Source organism: Canis lupus, chromosome 35 (assembly GCF_048164855.1).
Source record: "Canis lupus baileyi chromosome 35, mCanLup2.hap1, whole genome shotgun sequence".
NCBI classification, from domain to species: domain Eukaryota; kingdom Metazoa; phylum Chordata; class Mammalia; order Carnivora; family Canidae; genus Canis; species Canis lupus.
Window position 1 is genome coordinate 4591312 of NC_132872.1, and position 22007 is coordinate 4613318.

Consider the following 22007-nt stretch of genomic DNA (forward strand, 5'->3'; position numbering starts at 1 on the left):
AAAGACACAGCAGAGAGCGAATTGTCAAAACACACAAATTCCTAAGAATTAAAGAGAGGCGTTGCCAGCAATGAGAAGACCTATTACCAAAGATCCAATATGGTGAGTGATCAAAGAAGGCACTGCACGAAGGCAAATCATCATGACATTTTAGACCGTCAGAGATAAAGGGAAAATTCTACGAGTTTAAAAGTAATAGAGACACACACACACACACACACACACACACACACACACACGCAGCATGTGAGAGATAAAGGATCAGCGTGGCATTGTATCTTTGTATCTCTCAGTAGCCTGGATCCCAGCCCCATCGCCTTCAAATTCTATGAAACGATGCCCTCAAAATGCCAAAGAAAGAAAATTTTCCATTTAGAATTCCATTCCTGAGTGTAAAGTCAGAATATTGACACTCAGAAATGCCAGGTTTGAAAGTTGTAACCTTCTATGCACTCATTCTTAAGAAACCACTGGAAGAGGCTGTGTTCAGCCAAAATGGCAACAGATCCCAGGAAATGCCCTGGGGATGAGGAAGGACCACCATGCACCAAGCTTAGCATCTAGTGTAGACTGGAGGAGGACAGAGTATTCCAGGAAGGATATTCCCAACGGAGGGAAAAATAAAAGCAAGTGACGCATTAGTTATGCGATGTGCTTGACCATTGTTGAGAAGCTTATAGTTCTCCTAAGGAGTCGAGGTTCTTTAAAAAGTAAGAAAACCCAAAGTATGGCAGTTATTAACTCCAGAGAAAAGGGAAAGTTCAAGAAATTTAATTGTAATAGACCCTGTAGCTTGGCAGTGAGCAAAGTTACGATGAAAAAACACTATACGTTGACACAAAAATGGTGATATAATTATTAGGGGTTAGGGGAAGGGCTCGTGGAGGGCGGGGGATTTGACAGCTAAAAGCGCAGGTTCCATCTAGAGAAATTAGGAAGTAATTCCTGAAAAGAATAAAATAGTAGTTACGTAAGGCTGTTTAGAAACATGGGAGAAAAGAAACACCAGAAGAAATAGCGGCAAGAGTTGAAGATGACTCACTCAAGGAAGTGGAAATTGGGGGTGGCCGGGGTGGAGCAGAGGCCTGATTTTTCTTGTTGTTGTTATGACTTAGAGTACCAATGGACATTTTGACCATGTGTGTGTATTGTCTTATAAAAAAAAATAGATTTGGGGCACCTGGGTGGCTCAGTGGTTGAGCATCTGCCTTCAGCTCAGGGTGTGATCCCAGGGTCCTGGGTTCAAGTCCTGCATCAGGCTCCCTACAGCTTCTATCTCTGCCTGTGTCTCTGCCTCTCTCTGCATCTCTCATGAATAAATAAATCTTTTTTTTTTTTTTTTAAAAGCAGATTTGATTGTGTTTTTCATCCTGACAGGCCCTCAGACACTGCCATTGCACGAGACCCAACTTTTGGCTCCTTATGTGGCGTGATTGTCTCTGCAGACCAGGACGGTGTAGGGCAGCTGGAGCCTGGAGATGACGTTGTGCCACAAAGGAGCAAACTCCCGTGGCTGCTCCCTGCCCCTTGCGCCAGGTCTTCTCCAACAGCAGCCCAGAGACGCCGTCCTGGCCCCGATGGATGCAGTGGCAGGAAAGGTCCCGCGTTCAAAACTGCACCCGCTCCGCCCCCCGCCTCGCAGCCCGCCAGCTGGGGCAATGGGGGGAGCGCCTGCTCTGTGTGGTGGGGTGCCTGGGGAGCAGGTGTCGGGTCCGAGGAGCAGCCTGGAGAGACAACACCAGAAGTCAAGCCAAAGGGGCCAAGTCAAGAGGTTTTCGGGTTGTTGGGACCCTTGCCTTGTTTTTGCCCATTTCGGCCTTTACACAGAGCAACCTCAAGTTCTCAGGGCGCCCCCTTTCCAGGACGCTTTCCAGTATGATCTGCAGCCGATTTCAGAGCCGACGGTATCTGTGCTTCACTGCTGGAGGGGTGAGGAAGGAGGCATTGCCAAATGCTCTGTGTTTTGGGGGAGCAGTCCTCTGCTGCATCTGCTGTCAGTGAAGTATGTCTGTCTGTCTCTCCAGGTCCAACCACGACTGGCGAGAGACTCCAGATTTATTACCCCAGATTTATTTCCTTTCTGACGCTCACCCATGCCCTTGAAATTCCAGGGCTGCATTAGTCAGTGAGGCAGAAATGAGGGGATCGTCTCTGCCTGAGAGATGCACACGGTGCTACAGGAGTGGATGGATGGTGCAGTCAGCGCTACAGGCTGCATGTTGGTTTTCAAATGTGCTGTGTGATGTCACATTAAAACACTGATGATTTTTCTTTTTTTTTTTTTTAAGATTTTATTTATTTTTTTCATGAGAGACACAGAGAGAGAGGCAGAGACACAGGCAGAGGGTGGAGCAGACTCCATGCAGGGAGCCTGACATGGGACTCGATCCCGAGACTCCAGGATCACACCTTGAGCTGAAGGCAGACGCTCAACTGCTGAGCCACCCAGGGATCCCCACTGATGATTTTTCAATTGGGATTTACCTCTTTGGTGGAAATAATAAGCCAATTCAGCTAAAGCAGAAGGTGTTCTCAGTTCAAGCGTTAGGTTTTCATCCGGTTAAGAGTGTAATGCCTTGAAGTTGTCCTTAAGGCCATGAGTTGTAAAGGATGAGGCCCAGCAAGCCTAGACGTTTACAAGAACTAAAATTGCTTAGGACATTTTCTCATGTTAATAAAGCTGGGAGCTGAATGGGTTCTGGGGTACCTTATTCTGAAGAATACTTTGAAGGGAAGAGGGAAAAGGTCTAACCTTTAGGCATTATTAATGTGCTCTTGTACTTGTGCTGATCTCATCTGATCATAAACTTTTCCATACAAGTGGATACTGGCATCATCCCATCTTACAGCTGTGTAAACTGAGGGCCGAATAAGTTAAATAACTTGCCCAAGGTCAGGCACCTGGTAACTGGTGCAGACAGCATCCATGTACAGGTGTGTCTGATTCCAGAGGCTGTACGCCTTCCCAAGTCAGACAGGACTCTTGGGTTTTTTTCTAAAGATCTTATTTATTTATTCATGAGAGATGCAGAGAGAGAGGTAGAGACATAGGCAGAGGGAGAAGCAGGCTCCCTGCAGGAAGCCCGTCGTGGGACTCGATCCCAGGACCCCAGGATCACAACCTGAGCCAAGGCAGACGCTCAACCACTGAGCCACCCAAGGGCTCCAGGACTCTTGTTTGCAAGTGACAGAGACCACCTCCAACTGGGTTAAGCAAAAGAGATGTGCTGTCTTATACTATGACCCTGAGTCCAACACAGTTGTCAGGCAAGGTCTCCATCTCTCTTTTTCACTGTGTGCGTGACATCTGATTCAACAGATGGCTTCCTTCTCTTGGGAGGGGGCAAAAAATGGGGGGGCAGGAATGGGAGACAATGGCTGTAGACACCTTTAGGCTTACATCTTCCCGGCTTGGGATCTCTTTATTCTAACTTGAAACTGCAGGGAAGAGCTCTGATTGGCTGGCTGGAACCATATGTCCATTTTTGGAGGCCACGCATATTGGCCAGGAGGCAGCTGGCCGACCAGCGTTCCCAACAGACTCACATGTGGTGCGTGGAGGGGGATGGGGTGTGCAGCTTACACTGGGGAAGGTGAGCTGGAGATCTTGAGCAAGTCAAACAAAACCCAAGCCACAGCACTTACTTGTTCAGCCTCTACAATGTCACATGCCTCCTATTAATTTTTTAATGTATCTGAGAACGTATCTCAACTTGGTAGCAGAAAGGGTGAGCTCCCTGGCCAGCCTCACCCGCTGGAGAGGCCATGTCCTTGAAAGCCATCGTGAGAGCTAGTCAAGGCAAAACCCCAGGGCTTGGTGTCAAGAAGCTTCTGGAAAGGTTGTAATAATCCCCAACCACCCCGGAGCAACTGGGAGTTCAAACAGGAGGACACTCATGCTACATGGATTTTGGAGGTACTAGGAGAGCGTCAGTGTGACAAGTACCTGATTACACTTAGGATTCTGTTTCTTTGTTGGGCTGCTTAGGAGGTTTTGAGGTTCTTTTTTTTTTTAAAGATTTTATTTATTTATTCATGAGAGAGACACAGAGAGAGAGAGAGAGAGAGGCAGAGACACAGGCAGAGGGAGAAGCAGGCTCCATGCAGGGAGCCTGACGTGGGACTCGATCCCGGGTCTCCAGGATCACACCCTGGGCTGAAGGCAGGCACTAAACCACTGAGCCACCCAGGGATCCCCGGTTTTTAGGTTCTTGTATCATTAAAATGGAATCAAATTTAAAAGTTGCATGCCTTGATAAGCTTGATCTAGATAAAAAGAAATAGATTTTTTTTTTGGCGGGGGGAAGATTCAGGAGGGCCTGGGTATAAGCCAAGACTGCCAAGACATCACCTGCCTTGTGCTCTCAGTGGGAGAAATGTGAGGTTCTCAGACTTGCAGGTCTCGGGGTGCAGGGGTGCCTGTGTCTTGGTTCGTGGAGAAAGAAAACTTGCCAGAGAAAGCGAAAGTGGGCTGATCACAGAGGGAGACTTTCGGCATCTGTCCCTGAAGGCATATGTGGTGTTGGCTGAGCCGGTTTGAGGAATGGTTCTTTACATTCTGATTTTATTTCTCATAGAAACGCTTTTGTCCTCCTTGTTTCACAACTTGGACTAGGGGCAGGGTGCATCCGGCAGTTTCAGCTTCTCACTAATTGCTGTTTTTGGCCGGTGTAACCTCTTCCTGATGGATTCTGTGTGTTCAGTGAAGGCTTTTGACTTTTGGCAACGGGATTATTCAAAGTGCCTGCCTGTCTACAGGGCCGTGTGCCAGATGCTGACACAGACACAGGCCCCTCAGCTTGGTCGTGCCAGGCCCGTGGCTCACCCTTCACTCTTCACCCTCATAATATACCCATGATGTCAGTTTTACAGACATTTTTTGTGGTCTCATTTGTTTGGGGTGTTAATATTTTCATTCTCTTTTCTGTGCATCATATCCATTTATTTTTTTTAAGATTTATTTATTTATTTATTCATGAGAGACACAGAGAACAGGGCAGAGACACAGACAGAGGGAGAAGCAGGCTCCCTGGTGGGGAGCCTGATGAGGGACTGGATCCCGGGTCCCCAGGACCACGGACCTGAGCTGAAGGCAGATGCTCAACGACTGAGCCACCCAGGTGCCCTTTATATCCATTTATTATCTGAGTGAGCTTATACTTGGAGATGGGGCAAAGGATTCTTCTTCAACTAATTCCTTCTTTAACTAATAAACCATGGGTTTATTTCCTATTATTTTTTTCATTTTCAGATCACCAGTCCTGATCTAGAGGTCATTGATCATAGGGGAATTTATTTATTATCTAAGAAGCTGCCTCCAAATGGGGTAAGAAGTTCAGAGTCAGAAAGAAAAAAGAAAAAAAAATTAAGTTCAGAGTCGTGTGCTATCGGCGGCCAGGGAATTACAAGCAGGTAGACAGTCGTGTTGCAGCATCGATGTTGTCCAGCTCAGGGTAGGCATCCCCCGGACAGGTGCCCGTAATGTCTGTCCTCCAGGCTCAGCCTTTCCCAGCATCGATTCAGTTACTCAACGAGATTCAAACAGATACTCATTGGCAACCCCCAAGTCTACTGTTCTCGGCCCCAAGATTTTTTAGCTCACGGTTCATGGCTTCTTTCTCTGTCTTGCCGGCTCTCCAGCATCCCATGGGGCAGCCCGTTTTCACCGTGGCCTCAGTGCGGCCCTGGTTTCTCTCCTCCTGGTCTCCCTCCACCTCCCAGGGGGGCAGAGCCTCAGATGCGCCTCCTGCCCGACCTGGCCGGTAGATATGTCCGCATTGCTGCCTCGTGGGCTTGTGGTGCATGTACAGGGACAGACCTGTCCAGGAACAAAGGACTTGCCGTTGATCATCAGAAACAGCAAAATCCACCCCCTTTTCTACTGCCCACCAAGCTAAGAAAGCAGATGTATGGCTCTGAGTCTTGCCAGGGCTGTGGAGACAGGGAATCTGTCACTACCCTGGGCTCGGGTTATGGTAGCCTATCCCAGAATAGACTGGAAGCCCTTCACACACGTCAGAGGAAAACCAAGAAGCCTTAGTGCCTTTAAGAATGTCTCCCTTTCAACCAGTGAGTAAATCTCAAAACAGCACCAGCTTCTGAAAAAATGTCCTTCAACTGTGACAGGTAGGGGTAGTATTGCAACTGAGTAGCTGCCCACTTTCTCCTCCTCATCCAGCACATGCAGGATGAGCCCCCCCCTCCTTCCCTTTAAAGGCCTTTTGAGGACGTAAAGGTTTTTGAGGACATTTTGTGGAGCTGGAGCACAATTTTACTATTTTAAACTATTATAGGGGTTATGGTTACTATATCTTTATTTTTATGACAAGTTGTTGGTTATGCTCTTGATTTATTTGACCCCAAGCTTTTGTTCAAGAACACAACCTCCAATTAAATGTGGTTAGTGTGGCAAAAAATATGATTCTCCTTAGAATGACCCTCTACGGGGCTGTTTCCAAAAGCTCATTATGGTAAAAAGTCAGGGCTGCCTGTCCATGTCCATGAGCATGTCTCCTTGCGGTCACTTGGCTTTCCTGTATGGAGGATTAGAGGGTAGGAAGGCTGTGGGCTGGACCCAGAGGAGACTGGAGGGAAAAACTAGAAGCTAAGTGGGTCACCATGCAGAAGCACACTACCTGATGGAAGGGGCCTTAGGTATCAAGGGCTATTTTATCGTTGATGAAAGAAGGAATTACAAGGGGCTAGGAAGCCAAGCCAGTCCCAGGACTCAGGTCCTGGCTCTCAGCATGCCCTCCTTTATCACACTGAACATCCTACGGGTGTCCTGGGCACACGCATGGCACTAATCCAGTCTATCTGTGACTGTTCAGGTGGCCGTAACAGAAATACCATGGACTGAGTGGCTTAAACAGTAGAAATTTATCTCACAGTTCCAGTGGCTGGAAGTCCAAGATCAAGGCACCACTAGAGTCGGTATCTGGTGTAGGCTTGCTTCCTGGTTCACAGGTGGCTGTCTTGTTGCTGTGTCCTTACATCATGGGAGAGGTGAGGGGGCTCTTCATCATCCCTTTTATTAAGGGCACTAATCCCATTCACGAAGGCTCCAATTTCACAACCTAATCATCTCCCAAAGGCCCAATCCTGATACCTCCTAATACCATCACATTGGAATTTAAGTTTCAACTTCTGAATTATGGAAGGACACATGCATTTAGTCTTTTTTTTTTTTTAAGATTTTATTTATTTATCCATGAAAGACACAGAGACAGAGACACAGGCAGAAGGAGAAGCAGGCTTCATGCAAGGAGCCCGATGTGGGACTCGATCCCGGGTCTCCAGCATCACGCCCTGAGCCGAAGGAAGACGCTCAACTGCTGAGCCACCCAGGCATCCCTGCATTTAGTCTTTTGCACTGCCCTATTGTTACTCTGGGGGAACAACCCAAGACTTGTATATGGCATGGCCATATCTTTTATGGACCCTTTGACTTTTTCTCAAAGTGGAGAGCCAATATTGCTTTACCTAGAAGAGATTTAGGGTCTATCAGGGAAAGACACTTATCAGTGCTTTAGGTTCTACAGTATTTATCTCACCAAAAAACATGATTTTACAGTGAGACAGCCATTCAACTTGGAGACCAAAACTGTGGCCCCAGATCTCCATTTAATTTGCCATTTACTGACTAATCATCACTTCTTTGGGCCTCTTTCCTCAGCTCTCTGGGCTTTATAATATGATTGGCTTTGCGTGCTGTCACTGACACTGTTGGAGCCCCCACCCCGCCACCCCGGCCCCCTTTACCAGGCCAGTATACACATTCCCAGCTGGTGTGTTGGCTAAGGGTTCACAGATGTGGTTCCCTGAGTCCATATTTCAGGTTCTGCTTCTGGGTACCCCGACCTAAGACACTTCCCTCATGTGTTATAAGAATCAAATAAGACCCTATATGTGAAGGTCCTCTAGAAACTAATGTATTGGTGATTTTTTTAGCATGGCCTTGGACTAGACTATAAAAATCCTAGCTGTGGCTTCTTGGCTGAAGGCCTGGGAAGAAGGCAGACAAGACACCCAGGGAAGGCAGGGCGGTTGTCTTGCGTCCTGTCCCGAGGATATGAGCCCAGGCTTCTTTCTCTTCCCCACCCAGGAGTCTGTCCAGGATAGGGGGGCAGACAATAAAAATGGGTTTATGTGAAGCTGATTGTCTTTAGGTAATGTTAGCTAGTGGTTGAATTGGTTTCTCTCCTATTGGGAAGATAAGAGTTGGAGTTGCAATTCATTCAGACCTCGGAATTGAGCAAGGTCCCAGAAATCCTTGCCTGTGCTTCAGATGCAAGGTGCTACAAAACCCCTGCTGCAAACTGCTACTTTCTAAGAGGCGCCGGTTCCAGCATATTTAAAAATCTAAAATTTATTTTAACAGGACATTTCAGAGGTAAATTGGTGGGGGCAGGGGGCAGTGTAGAAAGCCAGAGGAAAGTGAAAGGACAGAGGGAGCTGAGTCCCTGGAGTCTGGAACACTTGCAGTGTCCCCAGTTAATCATTGATGCCCCCAGGGCTGCTGGGCCACCGGAGTCAGCCCTGCTGCAGGGGGCCAGAGTACTTGCTAATGGAATGCTAACCATGCCTTTGGTGTAGTTAATGATTTATCTCCTCCCATTACAGTGCTCTACACTCCCTTTCTATGAAGCTGATAGAAGGCTATGTAATCATCTTCTGAAGGTTAGGCTGGCCATACCCAGCTGGGCAGAGGAGAAGATAATGGTGATTCACAAATTCACTATAGGACCAGACTTTTAACAGGCTTTCCTTTGTAGGAGAGTATATTTCCTTAGTTTTCTAAAAATATGCTGACATTCCTTTGTATGAACCTTTGTGCCAACACAGCATCAGAGGATGACCTGATTTTATGTGGCTACACAATATTTGTCACCATCAAAGATGCGTGTTTATTTGTACTTTTATTTCCATTGCTAGATTTAAGTTCCTTGAGAAGCTCAACAAGTTAAAGAATGTTTGTGCTGTATGTTCTTTATATATACAAATATAAAAGAAACGTGGGTCGCCTGGGGTTGGGCATCTGATTTGATTTTGGCTCAGGTCACGATCTCATGGGTTGTGAGATGGAGCCCACGTTGGGTTTCACACTCAACTCTGGGTCTGATTCAGGATTCTCTTCCTCTGACCTTCCCCCGACTCATGCATCCTCTCTCTTTCTGAAATAAATAAATTAATTAAAAAGAAAGAAACACATATTTTCATTTAATTTTTTTTCTATTTTACAAAGGCCTGGTATGTTATTTGCAGAAATACCAGAAAATTATTGCTCAGTAAAGAAAAAGAGGAGAGACCCAGAGACAACTACTGCGAACTCTTTGTTTCGTATTATAATAGATGTTACACCTCATCTGGCCAAGTGAATATGGACCCCTCACCACCATCCACCTGCCAGAGGATACGAGTGCTTTATTGTCGGCTTCCGGGGAAAGTGACTTCAGAATCTAAGCATTCCCTCACAGACACTCAATCTCTCTCATGAATATGATTTAGATTTTTAATAGGAGAAGGATTTTTTGTTTCCAGAAGTTATAAATAAGATGGATAATATTGCTTTGACGTCTTGATTATTTTTGTTTTTTTGTTTTTGTTTTTTTTAATCAAGGCCAGACTACAAATTAGTGAAGATGGGGAGGCAGGCCTTGTGAGATGCATAAAGTGGCACTGACGGGGTGACTATAGGATAACCCAAGAGGGGGATCGTTCACTTTCTGTTTCTGCATTGGCGAGCTCTCTCCCCTTTGTATGGATGCTCTCTCCTCTGTGCTGACATAGCATCTTCTCTGACCTTGCTGGGGTGTGAGGAGGCCATTGGAGGCTCTCTTTGTAAATTCAACTTGGGGTCACCCAGCACATTTTGGTTTTGTTCTGTCCATATCCATTGTCTCTTGCCTTGCAGTGGACACACATGGGTAAGAGCTGTTGCTACCACCATTTTATGATGCAAACAACTTCTTTCTCAGGAGGCTTCTGTGCTGTCTGCTGTGCATTTTCCAGTGCTAAAATCCCTTAATTCTGGGTCCCAGGCTGTGCATTGATGGGCCAGTCTGTACCCCTCTCCTCTGAAGACGAGTTCCTTCTGAAGGGCCTGTTGTTTCAGGGGTTAGAGGAAACTTCTTTGTCTGAAACCCAAGGTGACTTCTTTTCTTGGAATTTCTCTCTCTTAATTTTCCCCTCTTTGGAGAAATATCTTCTCTCCAACAGGTTACTATAAGGCTCACATGTGTCAGGTACTTAGAAAAGCGCTTAACACTTTGGTCGCTGCTAACGAGTATTAGAGACGGTGCGGTCTAAAGCCACGCTGCCCCATAAGAACATCAAGCAAAGGCACGTGTGTTGTAACTTTTCTAGTACCGCATTAAAAAAGTAAAAGAACAGGTGAGATTAATTTTAACAATATATTTCACTTTACCCCACATGTCAAAAAATACCATCTTCTCAACTTGTAATCGATATTTTTTAATTATCAAGATGATTTTACATTCTTTTTTCCATACTAAGTCTTCAAGACCTGATGTGTAATTTACGCTTACAGCGCAGCTCAGTTAGGACTGGCCACATTTGGAATGTTCCACGTGTGGCTCTCGTGGCTACCATCTTGGGCCACTCAAGTCTAGAAACTTGCTGCTCAAGGTGAGTTCTGGAGACCAGAAGCATCCGTATCCTCTGAGACCTTATCTGAACTGAAAAAGCTCAGGCCCCACCCCAGACCTAGAGAAGCATAATCTGCATTTTAGCAAGTGATCTATTTGCATATCCAAATAGGAAGCACTGGTCTAGAATGTCCACACTCAGGCCTCACCCCCTGGGATCCTGATTTAATTGGTCCAAGGTAGGAGCTGGACACTAGCATTTTTTTTTAAAGCTTCCCCTGGTGATTCTAATACGCAGCCAGGCTTGAGTCACTTGTATAGTGGGCTCCGGAGCCCAGATGCCCGGCTCTGCCACTTTCTACCTTTGAGATACGGAGAAATCCACAAAAAGACTCTCTGTGCCTCAGTTTCCTTGTGTCCCGAAAGTCTTATCTGTTTCAAGGGATGTTAGGAGGATTAAATGAGTTAATACGTGTAAAACACTCAGAACCACACCTGGCATAGAGGAAGCACTCCTAAAGTACAAGCGCTCACCCTTTCTTCTTTTCCTTGAAGGTCCGGGGTTACCCAGAGCCCCAGGTGACATGGCACCGAAATGGGCAACCCATCACCAGTGGGGGCCGCTTCCTGCTGGATTGTGGTATCCGGGGGACTTTCAGCCTCGTGATTCATGCTGTCCGTGAGGAGGACCAGGGAAAGTATACCTGCGAAGCCACCAATGATGGTGGTGCCCGCCAGGTGACAGTGGAGTTGACTGTAGAAGGTGAGTTTCAGGAAGCGAGGGCCGTGGTGGGAGATGAGCTGTCAGTTTTCCCAAGGTCTGCAGCTCCTGCTTCTGTCCTCTCTTGGGCAGAAGAGAAGCCCCCAAGAGAAAGCATGCCCATTCATGAACTCAGGACCTTTTAGTCTAATGAGGGAAATGTGGTTCCTGTGAATACAGGGAGGCCTCCCAGGAGACACTGTCAAACTCACATTACCCCAGCTTTCCTGCTCCAGCCTTCCCATGGCTTCCCCTCACACGGAGACTGAGATGGGACTGCCCGCGGGGCTCTCTAGACCCACCTACCTCTTCCCTCCAGGCTCTCATCCAGGCTCCCTCCACTGTGGTCCTGCTGCCGCCGGCCCCCCTTCCTTGAGCTAGTCTCAGGGCCTTCTGCCATTCCCTGTCAAAGCAAGAGCTCTTTCCACAGAAACTTCCTTCAGCTTTCTGCTCACCTGTCCCTTCCTTAGAGGACCTTTCCGACCACTCCATCCCCAGGACTCTCCATCCTCTCACTACCCCCGAATATTTTCTTCTAGGGCCATCACTGCTTCCCATTTTTTTTATTCTCTCCTCCACCCTCATCTCTAACTAGAAATGCTAGGAGGCGAGGGGATCGATATTGTTTCTGCTGTATCTCTAGCATCTAGAAAACTTTCTGGCACAGGATGGATACCAAGCTATTTGGAGAATGAATGAACAGTGTTTCTCATCATCTTTACCAAGTAATGCTCTCCTAGTTATAAGAATATTGTAAAACTCAGAAAAATATATAGGAGATAAATCCACCAGTGTGTTAACACTAATTATTTGGTCTTTTTCTCCCCACTCTTTACGTAAAAGATTCTATCAACCTTATAACTTCCGGGAAAAACATTTGACCTTAAGTAAGACGGTTTCTTCTGCTGCTTGTGTATCCTCTCACATGCTGAAGCCTCTCCACTGGAGAACACATTTCCAGTTCAGTCCACTGGCTACTGCTTAAAGGCCCGATGTCCGAAAGGATGTGGGGGGTTTGTGAGACCCTCAGAAATATGATGAGGTTCCCTTGACCCTCACAGGCCTTTCTAAGGGCTTATAAACCAGAAGTTCAGATTGACTTCTCTCTCGGGAGACAGTCTTCCCAACCTCGTTTTAAGAAACACTGTATGTGGGCATTAAGGTAGCCAGGGAAGGTTCCAGAAGGGGTGAGGTGCACCTGGGCCAATGCTTTCTCTGCTTCTCTACATCATGGAAAGAAAGACAGGCTATTTCACGGAACAGAATGTACATAGTTCGGATGCTTTCCCCAAATTCTTTAACTGAGTGACTCATTCCTTTTAATGACCTTCAACTGCCTGTGGGCTGGAGCATTCCAGATGGAAAGTGGCCCCCAGTCAGAGTCTCTGAATGGCCCTCATCTTGGAGGCTTCTGGTCTTGTGCTTTCCCCTATACTTCTCAATATCCAAACGTTGAGTTGAGGCTCACAAATAAAAATTATTTTCTCCCCCATTGTATTAGTCAATTCAAGCTGCCATAACAAAATACCAGATGCTACATGGATTCAATAATGGAAACTTATTTTCCCACAGTGCTGGAGGCTGGAAGTCTGAAATTGAAGTCCAGCCCGGTTTGGTTTCTGGTGAGAGCTCTCTCCCTGGCTTGTAGATGACCACTGTGTCCTCATGTGGCAGAGCGAGAGCTCCAATGTTTCTTCCTCTTTTTATAAGGGCAACAGCCCTACTAGATTAGGGCTCCACCATTATGACCTCAATGAACCTTTATCTAAACCTTCTCCCAGGCCCTATCTCCAAATACAATCACACTGAGGGTTAGGGCTTCAATTTAGGAATTTGGGTGGGAACCCAAAAATTCAGTCTATAATTTCCCTTTTTGGACTTTCTGTTTATTGCTGGCAAAATGGAAAATTATGAATCAGAGGTCCAAGGGTCTGGTCCCAGCTTTTGCCAGTCATATGTGTAACTTTAAACCTCTGGACCTCTGTTTCTACAGAATAAAGAGTTTAAATTCCATGGTCTCTATAGCCTGGGCTAGCCTTTGTTTTCTGTGATCTATTTTAAAGGAGTGGAATGGGTTAGGCATACAGAGGAGGTATGTAAAACCCGGGTAATATGAAACCTTTTTTTTTTTTTTTCCAATTCCTATTATTGATGAAGTTAGAGCTGATGACCTACTAAATTTTTTCCTGCTTAGTTAAGATATGGGCAACAGGGAAGATAGAAGGCAGGAGAGCTATAGAGGAATAAGGGGAGATGAAGTCTCTCAACTCTTTTGGTCTTAATGTGAGGAGACTGAGGCCCCGACACTTAAGATCCTAGGACATAGAGAATGGCCTAAAGGATGTAGTGTCTTTAAATGTGAGTGGCCCTCTATACATTCTGCTTCTGCATCAAAGGCCATTTTCTACTGATGTGTGGCTTAGAATCACCCCATAGACCATGGGCCTGGAAGGGGGTGGAAATTCTTACAAAAGGGATCCAGCAGCGACCTGCCTTCTCACCAGCTCTGTGCTACGCTTCTAACTTGGAAAGGGCAGAGGTCCTAGAATTAAGAGTCTAATTCCTATGTGAAGACTTTGACCCCCTAGAGGTCAAGCTCAGAAGGCAGTGTTGGTAAATGGTCTCGGATTTTAGCTCCACTCATTTCTAACTGTGAGGAACTTCACATTTCAGAGCCTTATTTCCTTTCCTGTAAACTGGAACTCACAGCTGCCCCATGGGGTTGAGTAAGGGTGGGTGCGCCAGTGCCAAATAGTAGGTCCCCGTAAATGTAGTCTTGTGATATTCGAATCTGCTCTTAACATCCTGAGAGCTACTTCCAGAGAGAAATCTCTGCATGGAGAATAGAGGAACGTCTCCCTCATCTTATTTCCTCTTTGGTAACCAGGGCCGGGAAACATGCAACATCATCCGTGAGCACACGTGCCTTAACCATAGGACTGTTTGTGATCTTATGCAGTGGGATGCAGCCCTAGTGTCGGCCCCAGAAAGGCTCTCTGTGGCCAGTCCTGACACTCCCCTGCCTCCAGAGGGCTGGTCCCAGAGACTTGGTACAGAGCAAAGAAGAAACATGGCATCTGGCCTCCAGGAGATTTCTCTCCAATAGAGGGGCCACAGGCCTGTTCTCCAGCACAGCTTCCCATAGAAATATAATGTGAGCCATGTATGTAATCTTACATTTTCTAGTAGCCACATTTAAAGAAACAAGTTAGGTCAATTTTCATAAAATATTGTACTTAACCCAGTATATCCAAGATACCATCATTTCAACATATAGCCAATATAAAATTATCAATGAGATATTTTACATTCTTCAGCCTTTGAAGTATATTTTACATTTACAGCACATCTTGATCTAGACTAGTCATATTTGAAGAGCTCAATAACCACATATGGCTAATGCCTATCATGTTGGACAGCTCAGATCTAGAAGCTTCCACTTGAATAGAGATAAACAAGGCTTACACAGAGAAAAAAAGAAACCCCACATAAGTGAAGAAGGTGCTGAGTAGTCCTGGGCAATCACATCCACAGAGGGAGCCTAGAACTTGGGGTGGAGGGGTGGTGCTGAAATGACAGGTGTGCCCCAGACGTGGTGGTCTGAGTCTGAGAAGGCCCTTTGGGTTCCAGGGACCAGGGAGTCACTCAAGTCATTTCAAGGAATAGAGGGTTAATTTGAAGACTTGAACTCAGGAGCCCAGGGTAAGCCAAACTGGCAGGCAGAGAGGACATCCAAGCCTCCGGATGGCTCACACTCACCCTACAGGATTGTTTAGTGCAAACTTGGGGACACCCAGATCCCCCTGGGAATCTTATTAAAAATGTGGATTTGGATTCCATGATTAAAAATGTGGATTCTGATTCCATGTGTCTGGAGCGGGGCCTGAGTGTCTGCAGTTCTAACCAGTCCCAGATGATGCCCATGCTGCTGGTCTGTGGATCACATTTTGAGTAGCATGGAAGGATCCCATTACTGATGTGATAATATTTAGCCTGAAACAGTGATTCTCTAATGCAAGCATGTCTCAGAATCACCTGAAGGGCTTCTGAAACTGCAAACTGCTGGGCCTTGCCCCAGAGTTTCTGATCTAGTAGGTTGGGACGGGCTCAAGAATTTTCATTTCTAACAAGTTTCTTGGTGATGCTGATACTACTGCATAGTGGGACCGATACTTTGAGAACCAGTGGGCTCGTGCTTATACCTAGTTAGGAGACTCCGGAGAGACAGAATCGATCGTGCATATATATGTGGAAAGAAATTCGTTACAAGAAATTCGCTCACACGATTATGGAGGCTGGCCCAAGAGCTGTAGTCAGTAAGTTAGAAACCCAGGGGAGTCAATGGTGTAGTTCTCACCCAGGTCCAAAGGCCCAAGAGCCAGGAGAGTTGATGGTGTTTCAGTGCGAAGGCCAGCAGGCTCCAAACCCAGAAGAGGTGATGTTCTAAGTCAATAGCAGAGGAAAAATCCATGTCCCAGCTCAGAGGCAGTCAGGAAGAATTTTTTCTTATTTGGGGGAGGGTCAGGCTTTTCATTCTATTCAGGTCTTTAACTGATTGGATGAAGCCCGCCAACATTAGAGACGCCAATCAGTTTGATGCCGTCTAACATTTCAGTGTTAATCTCATCCCCAAACACCCTCATACAGGGGTGCCTGGGTGGCTCAGTTGGTTAAGTATCTCTTAGTTTTGACTTTGGTTGTGTTCTCAGGGGTTCCCTCGTAAGATCAAAACCCAGATTGGGCTCTACGCTCAGCGTGGAGTCTTCTTGTGCCTCTCCTTCCCCTTCTGCCGCCCACCCTGCTTGTGCAGGCAGACTGTCTCTCTCTTTCTCAAATAAATAAATAAAATCTTAAAAAAAAAAAAAACACTTCCATACAAACATCCAGAATAATGTCTGACCAAATATCTAGGTACCCCATGACTCAGTTAAATTGACACATAAAGTTAACCATCACACCTACTAAATACTTTATTAGAATATTCCTGGATTATTTCATGGAATCTGACACATTTCTCCTCTTTGAGCTACCCATTAGGAATATTAGCTAAATAACACGGAGCTGCTGTAAAAGCAGTGGTGTGTGATATGGGCCAGAAAGGCAGAATGGAACACGTGCACATAGGTTGTGAGAAAGGAGCCACAAAGCCAAGGGAAGATGTGCAGAGACCAGGTATAATATAACCAGGGCTAGCTCGCTTCCAGTCCTTCTTCTGCGTGGCTGGGAAGACAGGGATTGGTCCTCCTGAGCACAGGTGCCCCCATGTGCCAGCCTGCACCGTGCAGGGCAGGGCGATGAGAATAAAACATGGCTGAGGGGTGCTTGCCCCATTTACAGGCCCATGGTCATGGCAGGTGTCACTAGAGTGACCATTTATCTGGTTTATGCCTCCTCATTATAAATAGAACATCCTTTGACTTTCAAAAGAGTCCTAGTTTGGAAAATAACTTACATGGTAATCTTCGCCCTGCTTGATGCGTCCGGTGCACTGGGCAGTTCGAAAGCCATACAGGTGATGTTGAGAGTAATTCTAGGGGAAGGGGAGTAGCAAGAGTGATAGTTTCACAAGATGGGGATAAAGTTTATTTTCATCTCTGAAAAATAAGTTCCAAGCCATTAACCACTCTGCATTAGAATGCAATGAACAATTTTTTAAAAGTAAATTTTAAAAGAATGAATATATATCCACTGGGGAGTAGATATGACCAGGAGCTCCCTCCTCTAAGGGAGTTTTCTTTGAAATAAATAGGAAGGGCAAAAACTTAGGACCACCCCCAACCTCCCCACCCCCCACACCTTTCTGGACCTTGGCCATCACTCTCTTCCCTATTAGGTACCCCTCTGTGGACTTCTTTCCCCAGCTTCATCCCCTGGAGGGGATGGGTTCTGAGGCTCTGCCCACTTTTGTCTCTGCCATATAACAAAGACACATCCCCTCATCCTAGAGGGTCTCCTAGGAGTTTGGAGCGAATCTCGGCATCCATGGCCCTGTTCACGGCTCTGCTCCTCCCTGTGTCAGGCACTGGAGACAGAGCAGAACAACTGAGATAGGGTCCCTGCTCCCTGAGAGTTTACTTTGTACAGAGAAAAACTATAGGTAACAAATAGAACTTTTGTAGTAGAATTAAGAACTCCCTGACCATGTGCAAGAAAGAGGGTAGGTAGCAGGCTGCCTAGACTGTGACAGTAGGAGGAAGAGTGACCTCATGTGATGAGGTTTAACGGGTAAGGGTGGCCCTAGAACTCAGCGTTCACTGAAGGGTGCTGAAGCCGGAGTGTTTACCCCCGCTTCCCCCTCTATCCTTACTTAAGGGCTTCTTCCTGAGACATGAACTCTCTCCATCACTCTGGCTTGTCCTCTGTATGATCTGAGTCTGCTCCTGAGACCAGAAATAAAGCCCCAAAGAGCTGGGGGGGGGGCTTTTTGCAGGCTTATGTTAGAGGGATAAATGGTGCGAGAGTTAGTGGGGTCAGCAGAGTCAGGATACGCCTGGAGAGGTGGTCGGGGTCTAGACCCTGGTGATGGAAAGCCATTGGAGGGTATCGAGGGAAAAAAATGACATGATTTGATGTAGGCAAAATATCTCAGTAAAGTGTGTGTATGGCAGGGGGTGTCACTGGTCTCCTGTCTTTTAAACATCGATTTCCTGGAAATTGAGAAACCAATGTTTCTGTTTCCTTGTAGAAGGCATTTCCCAGATCCGAACCAGAGGGATCAGGGTGCTGGATCTTTCAACAGCACATCGGCCAATGAAATGATAGAAAGCAACTCACCTCTGCCCTTCATCTCCACGTCACTTGTTTAGCTTTTCTTCAGTTATCCCAGAAAGATAACCCTTATCCACACCACTGGCTGGCCCCGTGGATGCCAACAGCTGTATGTTTTCACTTTGCCTTTTAGTTGTCTCTATTCCAAACAAGGCCCATGCCTCTCTAGGTCTGCCTGGCTTTCCTCTTCTGGAAGATTGGCCTCCTGCCCATCTCCTGACCCAAGCACACATCCCCCCTGTCCCAGCCACCCCAGTCCTGCAGCCTCCACTCTCTATACCCCCATGAAACCCCTGTGCAAGCTAAGACTCCCTGATAGTGTGGGAGAGAAAGGGTCAGGTGGTAAGCTGCCCAGAGTTTGGCAGCAGAGCAGAGAATGACCCCATGTCATGGGACTTAGGGAGAAGAGTGGCCCTACTGACTGCAAGTCCACTGATACCAGCATTCTTGGGGATTTTGAATTTGTAGGAAATGCTCCTATGCCACCTTTTTCTTTTTTTCCAATACCCTTTTTCAGGGACAGATTTCTCAGATCCCTTTTATTTTCACATTGGATTACATTGGCGACGTTATGGGTTTTGAGCCCACATCTGTTTATGGCGGCTGAGTCTTAAATTATTATATTCCTCAAGAATGTCTGTTGTGATTCTCCATGTGTGTGTGCTCTCTTTTTCTTTTGTACTATCTTTTTTCCATCTACACTTTCCACCTTCCCAAAGACCTGTAATTATATTCCCCATTGGTATTTCATATTTTCAGCTTACAGCACTCCTTGATGCCCCTTCCTCTTTGTAGGGATATATGCCCTATTAAAAAAAAAAAATCAATCAGGATTTTAAAATGCTCTGAGTTTTTGTCTTTTTTTTTTTTTTGTCCTTTTCTGTCTCCTCAAAGTTAACAATAAAAATGTGTCAGAAATGAACATTGTTCTTTCTGTGCCATGGGTCTCTTGGCTGTGAAACAGTTGTGCGTCAAGCCTGCCTTGGCAAAAGCCTCACCATTTACTTGCTATACAGAAGGGCCAGACCTTGCTATACAGCAGATGCCTTGGCCTCTTTCCGCCCCCGAAGAGTGACTCCCGAAGTCACCATACTCTACAGCCTCTGCTGGGGGCCTGGCTGCCCCCTACCCCCTTTGGTTGTCATTGTGATGCTGCCCCCCCCCCTCGCCCTGGGTCTCTGCCCCTTCTCCTACTCCTCCCAGCCCCCAGCCAGTAGCTCCAGTTCTAGCCTCTTCATTCATCAGATTGTACTGAATGTGCTGACTTCGTGCTGGGCTCCAAGGGCAGCGAGGGTTGCGTATTGCCCTGCAGAGACTGGCTTTCTTGACCTCACATTTCATTATTATATTGCAGTTAAGATTCAACATCCGGGTGTATTTATGAGGTGTTGACTTTGTGGGGTGCTGTGTGGGAGATACAGTCCTTTGCTGAATCCTTTCTGCAGGAACCCAGTTGGTCTGATAGGACCTCAGCTCATTAAAGGCCCCGTGAAAGCGGAACTCCAGCCAAGGCGGCAGTGGGTTTCTTTGCCAAACAATTGGCACATTGGCTTGTAAACTCAGAGGAGAATGAGGCCTCTGGAGGCTGAAATGGTCTGTGATGACTTCTTGGAAGAGAGACTTGGGTTAGTTCTGGAAGAACGAGTCTGATTTAGGTGCAGATCACGATTTGGAAGAGGGAGATAGGAGGAAAGGGAGACTTAGAGCCGCCACCACACACACACACACACACACACACACACGCACACACACGTGCACACACACACACAGGGTCTCCTATTTTTTCATTTTCCATACCCCAGTGCTCTGTAACTTGTCTCGCTATGTTACCTTCCTTTAAGGTCATTTCATACTTTTTTTTTTTTTATGTAGTATGTCCACTTCGCCATTTACCCTAACAATACCTTTATTATGCTATATTAATATTTTTCATCTTTTAAATTTTTCTCTCTTTATTGAGAAGTAATTCTGAATACCTGATATTAAAAAAAATGGGCATTTTTTTTTTTTCTGATTAAAGCCACTATTTTAAAGCAATCCTTAAGATCCACTCTGAAGTTGCCTGCAAGTAGGGCAACTGCTCCCTGGTTTGCCTGGAACAGTCCTGGTTTGCGCCTGTTGTCCTAGCAGAATTATTAATTATGTCCCTTCCAGTGTCGAGAGTCCCTGTGTGGACGGTAAGTTATATCACCACGTATTTTGGAAGCATTTCGACTCCTTACCATCTTGATCACATTATTCCCCTTGTCGGCAGCATTCTGTGTCTCAACCCAGCCTCTCTGTATCCTTTAACAAAAAGTGCTGGTTCCCTCACTGTTGAACTTTTCACTCCTAAAACCTGCCAGCATTCTCTTTTACTTGCCCTTGAAAAATCTAAGAGAACTGTTTAACTACTTTCAGTGCCTTGGCCTTTTCTTCCCCTGTCACTAACTCGATCCTGTCTTCACCAATTCTCTTAACGTTCTCTTCTATTTCTGGCATTTCTATCCTAATCCCCTTTCCACTTATTTTCCTCCATAGCCTTACTATGCCAGATTTTCATACTTTCACAAAATTAATTTTGCCTTATCTGACAACTTGCAACTTCAAATTTTTGCCTATAAATAGACCTTGTTAGTTATTTTAGCCCAAATTCTCTTTTCGTTTTCATGTCAGCTCTCTGGTGTTAACTCACATTAAAATAAGCAGCCCATTCCATTTCTAGCTGACTGCTTGCTCTTTTACGTTTGGATCATACCATAAACTAACTGCTCTCACCGTGATAGAGAAGGACCTTCAAACAGCATTCTCTTGCTATTCTTTTAGGCAATGCCATATTTTTGCTTTGCTTTTTTTTTAAAAAGAATAAAAGAATTTTAACCTTTGGATTAAGATATTTAGCTCCCAAGAATCTTAAAAAGTTGCTTAGTCTATTTTTATTATGGCGAAAATACATATAAATTTACTATTTTAACCATTTTAAAGTATACAGGTCTTAAATACATTCACCATGTTGTGCAACCATCACCACCATCTAGTCTCAAAACTTTTCATCACCCTGAGCAGGAATCCCATCCCCACTGAGCAATCACTCCCCCATTGCCTTCCCCAGCCCCTGGCAACCGCTGATGTGCGTTGTCTCTATCCATTCGCCTTTTCTGAACATTTCATATAAATGGAATCATGCATTTTTTTTTTTTTTTAGTCTGGCTTTCTTCACTTAGCAAATTTTCTTAGCGTTCATCCACATTGTAACATGTGTCAGTACTTTGTTCCTCTGTATGGCTGAATGCTATTCCATTGTATGAGTAGACCACAATTTGTTTACCCATTCATCAGATGGTCGGTCTAATTTTTTATCAGATCTTTGCTCCAAGATGAAATTAGTGATACAGTAGCATGATAAATGCACTCACTCCTTGCAGTGAGTGGTACATAGATATTTTTCAGAAGGGGTCTCAGTGATTCGCTATGTGGCCGATGCTAGGGTATTGGCAGGGAGCTATAGGAGGCCCTATTCACCTCTTGGATTCCAGATTCTTGTTCCTCTTTTTAGTTTCTTTCTCCAGCCCTCCCTTTTTTTCTTTATTTTTGGTAAGTAGATCACAGCTTGTTTTTTTCTTTACCATCCATCGTATTTATAGGTTTTAAAAATACAGCTGAATAAATCCGTCATAGTCCCACCACCCCAAAACAATCACTATTAATAATATTTTGATGTATTTCCTTCTGGTTGTTTTCCTCTGTTTGGATTCTTTATTTTCTCCTAGTTGAGATCACATTGAATAGATAACGTCATCATAGGTTGCTCTTCCACCACCACCACCCCAATAAAATCCCTTTATTTAACAAGGATTTAAACCCTATAAGGATTTGGGCACTGTTCTGAATAC

General features: G+C 45.6%; 1 protein-coding gene across 4 annotated transcripts in view; it reads left to right on the forward strand.

The window, feature by feature from the left end:
- The window catches only part of MYLK (myosin light chain kinase), a 203680-nt gene that overhangs the window by 59981 nt on the left and 121692 nt on the right, over nucleotides 1-22007 (forward strand). For all 4 annotated transcript variants that reach the window (XM_072811851.1, XM_072811849.1, XM_072811848.1 and 1 more), the window contains one exon: nucleotides 11163-11370. Coding sequence is in view for 3 of the 4 variants with exons in the window: in XM_072811849.1 (XP_072667950.1) it covers nucleotides 11163-11370 (208 nt within the window). In the remaining variant the exon portion in view is untranslated. The remainder of the gene's footprint in view (nucleotides 1-11162; nucleotides 11371-22007) is intronic.